This window comes from Mya arenaria, chromosome 12 (assembly GCF_026914265.1).
Source record: "Mya arenaria isolate MELC-2E11 chromosome 12, ASM2691426v1".
Lineage (NCBI taxonomy): Eukaryota > Metazoa > Mollusca > Bivalvia > Myida > Myidae > Mya > Mya arenaria.
The window spans coordinates 64,704,113-64,716,343 of NC_069133.1; the positions used below are offsets into that span (position 1 = coordinate 64,704,113).

At 34.2% G+C, this 12,231-nt stretch overlaps 1 protein-coding gene across 1 annotated transcript; it reads right to left on the reverse strand.

Annotated features, from left to right (window-relative positions):
- Positions 1-1,973: 1,973 nt before the first annotated feature.
- LOC128212181 (tubulin delta chain-like) lies at positions 1,974-12,047 on the reverse strand. The gene is made up of 11 exons (XM_052917492.1): positions 11,882-12,047; positions 11,593-11,688; positions 11,084-11,136; positions 10,851-10,929; positions 9,972-10,172; positions 7,615-7,773; positions 7,115-7,210; positions 5,536-5,608; positions 3,328-3,469; positions 2,746-2,906; positions 1,974-2,333 (listed from the first exon to the last, which is right to left on the reverse strand). Exons 1-11 carry the CDS (start codon positions 11,974-11,976, stop codon positions 2,265-2,267), a joined length of 1,224 nt encoding a protein of 407 aa, XP_052773452.1. The 5' UTR covers positions 11,977-12,047; the 3' UTR covers positions 1,974-2,264.
- Between the last annotated feature and the right edge of the window lie 184 nt (positions 12,048-12,231).

The following is a 12,231-nucleotide window of genomic DNA, read 5'->3' on the forward strand; positions in this document are numbered from 1 at the left end:
TCTAGTGTGACTTTATTCCTTTTTTTACAATTCGCATGCAATTAAAATAAAACAAAACCTTTTGAGTGAGCCAAAACTGTAAACGATAAGTGCCTGCCATTACATAAGAATATGAATTAATGTACATTAATGAATTTGTAATACAACCAGTTTTATAACAACAACTGATTTTCTTATATGTACTTCCGTCACATGACTTGGATATATGAACATTGCTGTCTTCTCGAAAGTCTATCGCTAGTGTGAAGATAATTTAATGAAACCTGCCCTGAGTTCAGTAAATGTGTTTGACGCAGACGTTTGTGATTTTGGCTCCCCGCTTGCAATGTATGCTATGCGATGCAACGTGATACAAAAAGAAACAGTTTGTTAACGTCAATTTACGTGACCGAATGTTAGCTTTAAAACACGACGTTTTAACGTTGCTGCACTAGAACGACTGATCGGCTTGCTTTTAAATTCACATTAACGTTGCAATCTTATCAACATATTAAAATAAAGTGTTTTTTAATATTACTTTTTTAAACCGCGTTAAATCATACGTCTCATTTTGCTATTTCGATTTACAGCCCATAATAATGTTTTTTGATAATTTATTAAAAACATTGTTCTTAATTTCTATGAAATACATTGATATGTAAATGGATGAACGTGTAAAAAATAGCAATTAAGAAAAAAATAGAAGATATGATTTGAATAAAATATTAAGCAGTTTAATAAGTATATATATAAACTACAAGGTATGTAACCCTGAAAAGGTAATTCTAAAGTGACACACCTTACCTTATTAAGAAATCTTACACAGGACTTATCTCACAGCTCACGGAACACTTTTAAAAGGAAAATTACAAGCTTATTTTGGTACTTTTTCACACAAAAACAACAAATGATATGATAGATCCCCGAATGAAAGCATATTTGACAGGGGGCATGCCGAAAATCAACCACAAGAATTATGCAAATAAGGGCCGTCCAAAATATTGTTGCTCTTAGGTCGTTACCATTTCCACTGAGATATATTAATTCAAAATTGTACTTTATACAAATTGTTAAAATACAAAAAATAACTATAACTATGTATAAAGACGGGATCTTAACCCGAAATACAATCGGAACCAACAGCTGTCCTACATTATTTCCTAATGACAATAACAGACACTATATATACCAAGGTAGGTAACTTTGGGGCCTAAGGATATATACTTCGTCAAGGGAGCCAATCTTTTAATTGCGCAAATCTTGCTAATTCCACTCCTCTAACTTTAATAATGTTAAATCTTTTAAGCATAAGAATTTGAATAACATAATTGTGGATCATATCAATGAAGGAAACGGGGTAATCAAGGGTCACAGAATTGTGATGCTTGAACATCACGAACTATCACAGTGCCCTAGTTTTATTAACGTCAATCCAAAATTGTTTAAGTGAAATGAAAACCACTTTATTTGTAAAATAGGGTACAGTGGGTAATGGAACTTGAAATGTGTACGAATCAACCCTGTATTACAATAATCATTTAAATTTAGTACTATGATACACTAATTTTCTTTATATCAAGGGAAGTAATTTGGTAAGAATGAGACATAGGGTTATAGAGCTTGTGCTACATACAAGTAAACATCTTCAAGATGAGCCATACCTGACTGGCCTCAAAGAGGAAAGATTTCTTCCTATATTGAGATGTTCTAACTGATGGCTCATCTACACAGGTTTCATAAGGAGATTGTGTAACTCTACATTTTGCTTCCCAAACAGCCGAGCATACAGAGAACTATCTTAACAGTTGACACATTTACCACATTTAAATAGGTAATAATCTAGTACAACCTACATTCTCTGCTCAATAAAAATGACTCAATTATTTTTATTTAACTTTTGTTAATATGTATTGGATAAAATGGTTAAGATGTATTGGATAAAATGTAACAAACAAACATTTCAGTAACAACAACAGTCATGTTATCTTCAACATTTTAATTGAAACTTTGAACTGACATCAGTCTGTAAGCATATAGCAACCTGCATGGGCATAGTATTACTTGAGTTAGTATCCTGATCTGGGTCCCTCACATGGATAACTCATCTAGCTCTTATGGACTGACCATTTCTGTGCTAAAGTGAGCATATTCTGAAAGAATCTCAACCAACAAAGGACTAGCCCAAAGAGTCCTTCATATGATCAAATGGTCAAAGGGTTATCTTCTCCTGTACTGAAGTGAGCATGGCTTCAAACAGTCCTTTGCACATTGAAATGGTATCGCCTTTACTTCACCGCGTCCTTATAATTGTCTATTACTGTCTGTACGGTATCAAATCCGCTGGTGAAATCCTCCTAAAACATATAAAATGAATTATGAATTCCCACAGAAGCAGTTGAAGCTTTAATTCAGACAGAAAGGCACGTGTGATAAAGATAAAAAGTTTTTCAACGGCAGAAAAGTATCTAAAATCTGAGACTAATATCTCATGTACACATTTAATTTCTGATATATGTTGAAAGCCCTAAAACATTCTATATTAATATAATTCTTCCAGCAAAACAGTACTAATATGACCCTTTTATGAGAAAAGACATGTTATACACACCTTAATATAGAAGTAACAAAAAAGCACAATTACTGACTAGTATCTGTGTATGACATTGTACCAAAGTGTCTCAAAACAAAATGGAAAAATAAGTGACAATAATCTATCAAATAATATCTACAAACCAACTGAATCTAAATCTCCTAATGATATAATACCTGTTCTGAACCATGCCTCCAATACCAGTGTAGGTAAGCTCCTGCATCGTACATAACACGTGACCGATCCATCACTCTCTCGAGGTACTCAACAATCGAGGAACTGTTCATTGCTACTGTCAGACTGGCAGAACCCTTTGGTCCACAACCATTTGTTCTTGCTACAATATATTAATTGAATATCAGTTAGCATAAGACTTTATGAAATGAGAGACAAGTCTAAGCCCCTAACTTTAACAAAGATCATGTTTAACAGCACAATAATCAAGGCCAACTCAACACATAACAAGATATATATAACACAAGAAAACAAACACTTAACATAACATATATAAACTGCAACCGTAGTGTTTTGACGGCCAAGAACCTGGACGTAAATGTCATTAACATGTATGAATTAAAAATATTTGAGTTTACCTAAGTTCACATACTTCGAGGTTAAATTAGTTCATGAAAACAATGACAAAATACTGAAGTAAAGCAAGTGATTAAATTGTTGTGTTTTCTGAAATCATCTACATGTGGACAAAAATTATATTGTTTGCCTTTTTTTAACATAATATTATAAAACAGAAAACACACCATTCCAGAGGTCAATAGGAAATGGGTTCCAGTCTACACAGTTGAGGCCCTGACGCAGTTTTGGCTCCAGGTTAGAGGCGTGTAGTAGGAAGCCCCCCGTACTGTCGCCCCGTGCGACACACACTGCCCCCGTACTGCTGTACTGAACTAAAGTTAAGGCAAGGTTTTGTAAATAAAACAACTAAGACATAAAATGTACTACAAAGACAGCCTTGATTACACCCCAAGTATGTCACCTTTATTATACATTTATATAATTATATGCACGACCTATTGCACAAAATTCAAATACGAATTTCGTATGTAAGAAACAATGAACGAATGTTTGATTATTTGTTGCCATTTTTAACGTGTTAATTATAAAAGGTCCCATAGCAAATAATTGTTTAATATTTAATAATTTTTATTATCTACTCAAATATTGGTAAGGAAAATCTGTTATTATTTTGTTTTAGAGTATAGTGCTGTTAAAGTATGCCTATATGCGGACAAGTCAGGATTAGCCTTAGGTTATCATCAGCAAACATTGAGTAGAAAAGGACCAATGAGAGGACTTCTAAATGGTATGCTGCAAATGCTATTTCATATTTGTTTGTTTCATAAAAGAACTGCTAAGTGATCACTGCCACTGCATTACATTACATGTCATCATAAATACATTCAATGCATATAACAAGAGGGTTGGTTGAAGCGACTGATGGTCTCATAAATGCTCATCTTCATGAAAAGGCAGAATTTGAAATACAAAGCACCCACTATCGAGAAATATAAGGTAGAGGGAAGATAACCAAAGAAATACGTTTGTTAGGATAATGGTTCTTGAACACTGAACATCCTCTCATCACAATCTGTTTATTTAAATCCGTTTAGTAATTTCCAAGATATGGTCCGGACAGGCAACGGTTATTACACAAGAGATGTCACAGGGACGTGATAAACGTTCCCGCCTTGCCTCGTATGTCAGATTGCCATTAGTATTTGAGCCTGTATGGACAGATAGCCTTGATTATGTAACATATTACCATGATGACCTAAGCTACATTGCTCTCATGAAGTTCAGATGAATTGATCAGTAACATTTTTAAAGAGCCAAGTATGTACTTGAAAATGAAAGGTCACTGTAAAATGGAGTGCATATCAACTTGTCTTTGGTCCTATGCATTCTTCAGTTATTGATCTGAAACCGATTTTAAGCTTAGGGTTACCACGACTTGCACCTGATCCACTGACCAACCTGTCTGCCAACTTTAAGTCTCTGGACTTTAGCGTTCTTCTGCTATTTGTAAAAAAGCAGATTTTCAGCTCAAGGTCACAACCACTCTGCCATTTTGCCGAATGACCCACTGACCTTTAAATCAGTAAGGTTGATCTGCTGGCCATTACCAACTTGCCCACCAAGTTTACCTTCTAATGATCAGAAACGGATTTTCAGCTCAAGGTCACGCGACCTTTATCATTGACCCACTGACCTCAAAATCATAAAGGTGGATCTGCTGCTCTTAACTTACCTTCATACCCAGTTTGAGATCCATGGGCTTAAGCTCAATAGTAACAATATTCTTGAACTTGATCCCCCAATCCCCAGACGCCGTAATCCCATACCTTAGGGCAAGATTTCACATGAGCCTCCAATAGCGTCATCACCACATGTTTTTTCTTGGCAAATATTATTGAATTAGAATAAAAAATATTATATTGTCTTTTATTACCAATGCATTTGACCGCATTGACCTCAAATACAACTCCACAGTATGTCACCATATAAACTTGTTTCGTGCGAACTTGTATCACTATAATATATTGCAAACACCAATTTTGGCCTGACAAGCCCCTTAAGCCATCTCAAGGTATTATTTTAGCAATCTTGATATTACTGAACTCAAAGACATCCTAATGTACATCTTCTGATTAGCTAGCTATAAATAACTGTTCAATAAAATTATGGTTCACATGTTTGTTTTCCTACTTTAAGTAACAAATACATGGACAATGAGACAAAAACTTAATTCCAAGCTATGTCTTTGCAGCATACAGTAAGTTTCAACAATTACTCAAACCCAAGGTTATTGTGTGGAAACAATACCCAGAAACTTGCTTCAAAAACAGATCGGCAGTTTTATTCAGGTAGAAATGTCCATTAGGAATATCCTGTCTTATGTTTTAATAAGCATTGCAATAAACTATCAATAAAGAACAATTGAAGGATACAGACTTTCCATGGCTGTCATATTTCTTCAGTGTGGATGACAACTTATGAACCAACTCACTCCAGCTTAATTTGCTGAAAAAAAACAACCTTTTCATAAACATTGTTATCCCTACATTGCATATACCTTATATATACCTAAATTATGTTTCGAAGCAACCACATGAACAGGCATAACATTTCATGTTGCAACAAAATAGTAAATAAGCTATCGCCAAAAAGTGGTAAAATTAAGGAAGGTAAATGTGACATCAAATTCAGCTTTAGCTAAGCTCCTGTGAACAATAATGCACTTTGAGTAAACTTCCAGGACAAAGACATTGTTGTGACAAAGCTTTCTGTAAATAATCAAATGCATCATATGATAACTGAGATATGACTTCATAGTTCATGTACCTGGATGCAAAACATTAACCAGGATTTTTAAGACAAAGTCAAGGGTAATAATTTGCATTATATTCATTTTAAAATTTTTCAGTAGGTGTGATGACTGGAAAGCCGTGTACACAGCATCAATCAGTTCCTGAGATATGTAATTGATTGTAACTTGCACACAAAAATTTAATCATGGTTACATAATCACCAACTACAACTCCAGGCTGAGTAGAATAGCTTTCCGTAGTCCTATAAAAGTCAAGCTAACAAGAGCTGCCGTAGGACAGTGCACTCGACAATAGACCACTTTGTCATAGAAATGAATACATATGTGCCTGTTAAAAGCAATCAAACAAAAAGTAAAAAAAAAATAAACAAAAAAAAGACCCAATGTGAAGCCAGGTTTTTAATGATTGACAGAAGAACATCAGCCTTCGGTCAAACCTAACTAAAATTATTCGATATCATAGGTGAGTTTGATGCCACAACCCTGCCAGAACATGGATGTGTGTCATTCTAATAATCAGGTTTCATCTGGTTAAAATTATAAAAATGTGCCTGTCAAAAGCAATAAAAAAGTAAAAAAGAGCAAAAAAAAGTCAATCAAGGGCCATTATTGTGTTTAGGATAATATGGAGTTATGTAACCTTATTGTGTGATGGCCGTAAGCAACAGTGTAGAGTATTAAGTCAATTAAATAAAGGGAATAGAAGAAATTCATGAAAATCCCAACTAGCCCTAAAACTTTAACTGAAGTTCCTATATCAATCAGGGGCCATTATTTGTATTTAGGTCATTTTAGGATGAAATAGTGTTATGAAACCCAATTGTCAGGTGGTCGTCAATAATTGTATTTAGTATTAAGTACATTGAATGAAGGGTATAGAAGTTATTAGTAAAATTCCAAATTTGCCCTAAAACCTTTTAACATGAAAAATGCACCCTAAAACTTTAACCTAAGTTCCTAAGTCAATCAGGGGCCATAGTTTGTATTTAGGATAATATGGAGTTATGTAAACCTCATTGTGAAATGGTCTTGAACAATTGTGTGACGTGTATTGAATAAACGGTAAGTGAAAATGCCAACTTGCCCTTAAGTCATTAACTACGGTACATGTAGACAGTGATGCTGGGGCAGTAGTATAGCCTCCTTATTCTTCTAGCTGAAAATGAAAATAGTCAACTCTGAGATGTCATCATATCTACCTGTTCATGTATTGAGCAATCTGCACAAACTTGCATCTGGGATCTGGAGACACAGAACGTAACATTTCCCACGGCTCCATTCCAAGACACCACTGGCTGAAATGAAAGAAGATGATAACTCAACAGGTGTTTACAGGTATGTGTTCACATTGAGCAAACTGTTCATGTTATAACCTTAAAGCTCAATTCAAATATGATAATAGAATACATAAGGCTCTGGCGACTCAAAATATAACAACTTACAAATTATTCTGTAAGAAGTTGCAACTTATTAGCGAAAGTAGCCGTCCTTCAAAATTTTTTGGAACTCAATTTTTTATTATATAATTCAACTATGATTTAATCACAGAAAAGGATTTACATACTATTTACATATAAACTGAACGTTTTCTTTTCACTTGAACTAATTAGTTGTGGTATAATTTAAGTACTGGATTTTCCATGTGTACTAATGTAGTAGGAACAAACTAAACGTTTTACACATTAATTCAGGTACAAACCTTTTACTTCTGAGTGAATCAGTTGGCAGAAATAATCCTGACAAATGGCTGGCGATAGCGTCGTTAATGTGGGCAAAGGACACAGCCTCTGTCTTCGTACGCTTCTGTATTCGGTATAACACATCATCATTGTGGGTAAGAACCACACAATCCGAATTCCTAAAGAAAAAATATATGTTCAGCTGGTGTAAAGTTGGATTTAGATATTTCCCATATAGAACCTAAGCACTGTTTGCATATCATACTTGTCATATTCCCTGGCAAAGGGAAAAATCCCATGGAATTCAAATTTTTTTTTTTAAAAACTACATCAAAGTTGACAGTGGAAAGCATCTAATATGAGTGTAAAATTCAATGAACACACTATCAGTAGCTTCTTACATCATAAAATACCATAGTGACCAAGTCGAAACATTGTTGTAGTAAGAGTGTGATGCTGGAATTATTTCATGAATGATAAAATTAATGGTGAATAGATTTAATTGTCCTGTTCATTGCATAAGAATTGACTGAAGTGAATGTGCTAAATAAAGTTTATCAACATTCTAGTGCTTTAAATTCACAAAGTCTTGTTTTCTTTATATAATACTGATGTATCATATATTTATGCCATGAATTGATGTGTTATTTATTCTTATCTTGTTTGTATATAAGAGCAATAAATAAAAGTAAATACGGAACTCATTCAGATTTCTGTATTTAGTCTGATATTATAAAAGTTGATATAACGCCTAAAATTGCTGCGTAAAAATCTGCAATGACCAAAATATCCGGGGAACCTTCTCAGAAATGTGGCATGTATGGCATATATCTATGCTACACATTGCCTATCAATCCGCTGTTATGATAAAATGGGTTTTACATTATTATTTAACACATCTCACATAACATGTCATACTGTTTAGGTTTTTGTCTGGAATTGCAAGTTTTTCATGAATAACTAAGAAATCATTGATATGTTCAAACAAAATTTTACAGAGAGTAAGCTAGGCCTCTGATTTCCAAATATGTATGATACTGTTTGCAATGTATTTTTATTGTAATGTTATTGTACAAAACCAATACGTCTCCAACATTTAATGTAAATTGTATGCATGATGATCATAATAATTGTAATAATATACTTGGTAAATAAAGAGTTTCCAATCTACAGTAACATATTTTCTTTTTTTCTATTTTCTATAAACTCTGAATAAGTTGCTGTGTTTAAACGAGTCTTTTGGTGTGAAATAATTTCCATTTTGTTAAGTGATAAAAATTGATAATCCCCAGCTGCAAGAACCGATACACAACATGGTGCAATTTCAATTTTGTACATTAATTACTCATTTTCAGAGAAAAACATTAGTTTCCTATTTTGAAGCTTCATTTGAAAAGAAACTATCAATTGTACAACAAATAATCATCATGGAATTACTTAACAGTTGTTTATAGGGAAAGCAGATAATTGGTACAGGTGAAAAAGTGGTACCAAACCAGTATATTACAGACTTTAACTATAACTTATATTCAGATTAAAACCACTCAAGATCATAATTTATGTGACTACCACATTTAGTTCACACGAAAAGGTATCATTCATTTTAACAAGAGCCGTCGTAAGACAGCGCGCTCGACTACGCCGCTTTGACTTAGAATACAATAACGATGTAATTATACCACGTTTGGTCTCTTTATGTCAAACCTAACTAAAATTATTCGATACATAAGGTGACTTTGATGCTGCCCTCCCACCAGCCCGCCCAAACAATGACGCAAGCCATTCAAATAACTTGATTTCCCATTATGAAAATGTGGTTAAGAATATACAAATATGCCTTTCAAAGGAAATTAAAAAAAAAAATCAAGGGCCATAATTTGGATTTAGGCTTAAATCGGAGTTATGTTTCTTGTTGTAAGATGGTCGTAAATAATTTTGAATTTTATTAAGTGCATTTAATGAACGGTAGAGAAGTTTTTTTTATTAAAATCCCAACTTGCCCATAACTTTTACTTGCAGAAAACGTTAACCTAAGTCAATCAGGGACCATAACTTGTATTAAGGATATGGAGTTATGTAACCTCATTGGGTGATGGTCCTGAACAATTGTGTGAAGTATTAAGTCAATTGAATGAAGGGTATAGAAGTTATTAAACAATATCCCAACATGCCCTAAAACATTAACCTAAGTTCCATAGTCAATCAGGGGCCATAATTTGTATAAAAGATAATATGGAGTTATCTAACCTCATTATGTGATGTCTCTAAACATCTGTGTGAACTAAAACTTTAACCGGACGCTGACGCTGGGGCGAGTAGTATAGCCCACCTATTCTTCGAATAGTCGAGCTAAAAAGTGCACAGAGCATATATATACCTTTGCAGAGTTGACAAGGTGAGCAATGCATTGTAATGCTGTAGCGGACTTTCCCCACTAGCATGAGGGGCAATGACACACGACATAAGGTGTGATAATGGGTATTCCTCTCTCAGACTTTCTGTCAAACGGGAACCAAATCCTGACCCAGTCCCTCCTGTCAGGCTGTGTAGTGTTATTATCCCAGTAAAGCAATCACATCTGCAAAACACAAAGGTTTTGATGCACACATGACAAGAGATCCATGAGATAAGGGAGACTACTCTCATAGACTTGCTGTAAATATCCACCAAGAAGTGTGAGCGGTCAAGTGGTACAGGTGTTTGCCTCTCAAACAAGAGGTCGTGAATTTGAACCCCACAAGAGGACTGTCTCTTGAACTCTAGTCTTGATCTCCAAAATGGACACCTCTTCAGACTTGAGAGTGATTCATATCAGGTTAGAGCTGTCTTCACTATCAAGCTCAAATAAATTAGTATACGTTACCTGCAACTAATCCAGTCAGACTCAAATTGGCCATCATCAATGCTATTATTATCAGAAAAAAATAATTAAAACTCAACAGGAACACAACAACTATAATATTCTTGTAACAAAGTGTTCTATCAAAAAAGTTATGTACATGTTTACATGTTCAATTGGATATACAGTCGAACCCCATTGGCTTGAACTCCTAGGGACCGGCGAAAATACCTCATGCCTTGAAAAAAAAGGGCAAAGCGTAAATAAATCCGTCCTTAAATTCATTTCGAGCCAAAGAAGAATTCAAGCCAAGCTATTTCAAGCCAACAGGGTTGGACTGTAATTCTTGCAAATGCTTTGAATCAAAGTCACATCATAAGACAATGTCACACTAGACCTGGTACTGTAGTTACATACTTTTCAACCTGTTTCCTTATAGCATTCAGCGTATCATCCAACAGATGGTCATCCCCAGACTTCCTTACACCATGGTACCCTGAATAAAATATTAACATTTCAACAATACTCATATTGTAGTTTCCAAGTTGAATTTACATGCTTATTGGTCAAGAGTTTACAAAGGTCTGTATGCACCCATTGACTGCATTATGGCCTGATCCTGCCATGTGATTAAGCAATGAGGTTCTCACCTAAAGCCCAATTAGTTCCTCTTCCTCGTTTTCCAGATATCACACAGTCATCTCTGAAATGAAATAAATATCATAAGTTCAGTTGTAAAAGAAATTCACATAAGATTGAGTACATGTATGACTGAGAGTAGTTTTGTCCATGATTTTTTTTCTTTTAGTTTTAGATTTGAACTGAAGGTCTAGTTGAAGGTATCAGTTTTTCAAATTTTGTTCATACTTTATGGAAACATGAATTATAAAGAAAAATGTAAAAAATAGCTGAACTGATTATACAAATATTTCAGAGTAGTTTGTGTTAAACAAAATATCAGTGAATGAAATGAGATATGGTTAACTCACAAGCCATAATCAACCCCTGGCTTAAAAAAAATGTTTATGATTTTTTATACCTAATGTATATTTCATTCTGGAATATTATTAAGACCATACGTATCCTAATATACACTTTGCCACTAGCTTAAGCAAGATCATGTCCAATTGCGATGGCTGTTATACAACAAAACCTTTACCTATATGGTAGTCCTCTGGTTATTTTCTTTAAAACTTTTGACTCACTGTCAACTGCCACAGATCGTAAATGTCCTTCATTGTCTAGGAAACACTTGCTGAAAACAAAACAGAAAAAAAACGCATAAAGGGTAAACATAAGGCAAACTTATATGTAACTTAAACATGAGTGTGTCAAACATTAAGCATTCCTTATCAAATTTACATAGGTACCCAATACCTGGGGTAACTAATGTAAACAACTAATCCGAAATTTGATTTTATCCGAATACCGATCTAAATGGCATTTACCTTTTCTTTACATCTTCATCCTTGATAACTTTCTTCCAGAATGAGTGACCAACTTGGTTACCACATTGTCCAATCTGCAGAAACACTGTAGACATTCTATTGAAATTGAGTCTGGTAAAATCTGAGTAAAAGTGAATTAGATGAAAAAGTGTACATGGGCGCAGCCATATTTGATTTGGGGATCATACATTAATATTTTTCCATATCACTGCTGAATTTACTGATGTTCACTTCTCATTGAAGTTTAAAAATATATTAAAATATGAAACATAATTTTTTGATATTTCTGTCATGAATTTGACACAAGATATTGTAAATTTTCCAAATTGATTGCGGAATTAATCCCGCCT

What these genes read in the sequence shown, in the direction of transcription:
- LOC128212181 (XM_052917492.1), bottom strand. Translation starts at nt 11,976, where the DNA reads ATGTCTACAGTGTTTCTGCAGATTGGACAATGTGGTAACCAAGTTGGT. An exon ending in GATGAAGATGTAAAGAAAAG is followed by an intron (nt 11,689 to 11,881) that starts GTAAATGCCATT and finishes TTTTGTTTTCAG; the next exon opens with CAAGTGTTTCCTAGACAATG. An exon ending in ACCAGAGGACTACCATATAG is followed by an intron (nt 11,137 to 11,592) that starts GTAAAGGTTTTG and finishes ATTTCATTTCAG; the next exon opens with AGATGACTGTGTGATATCTG.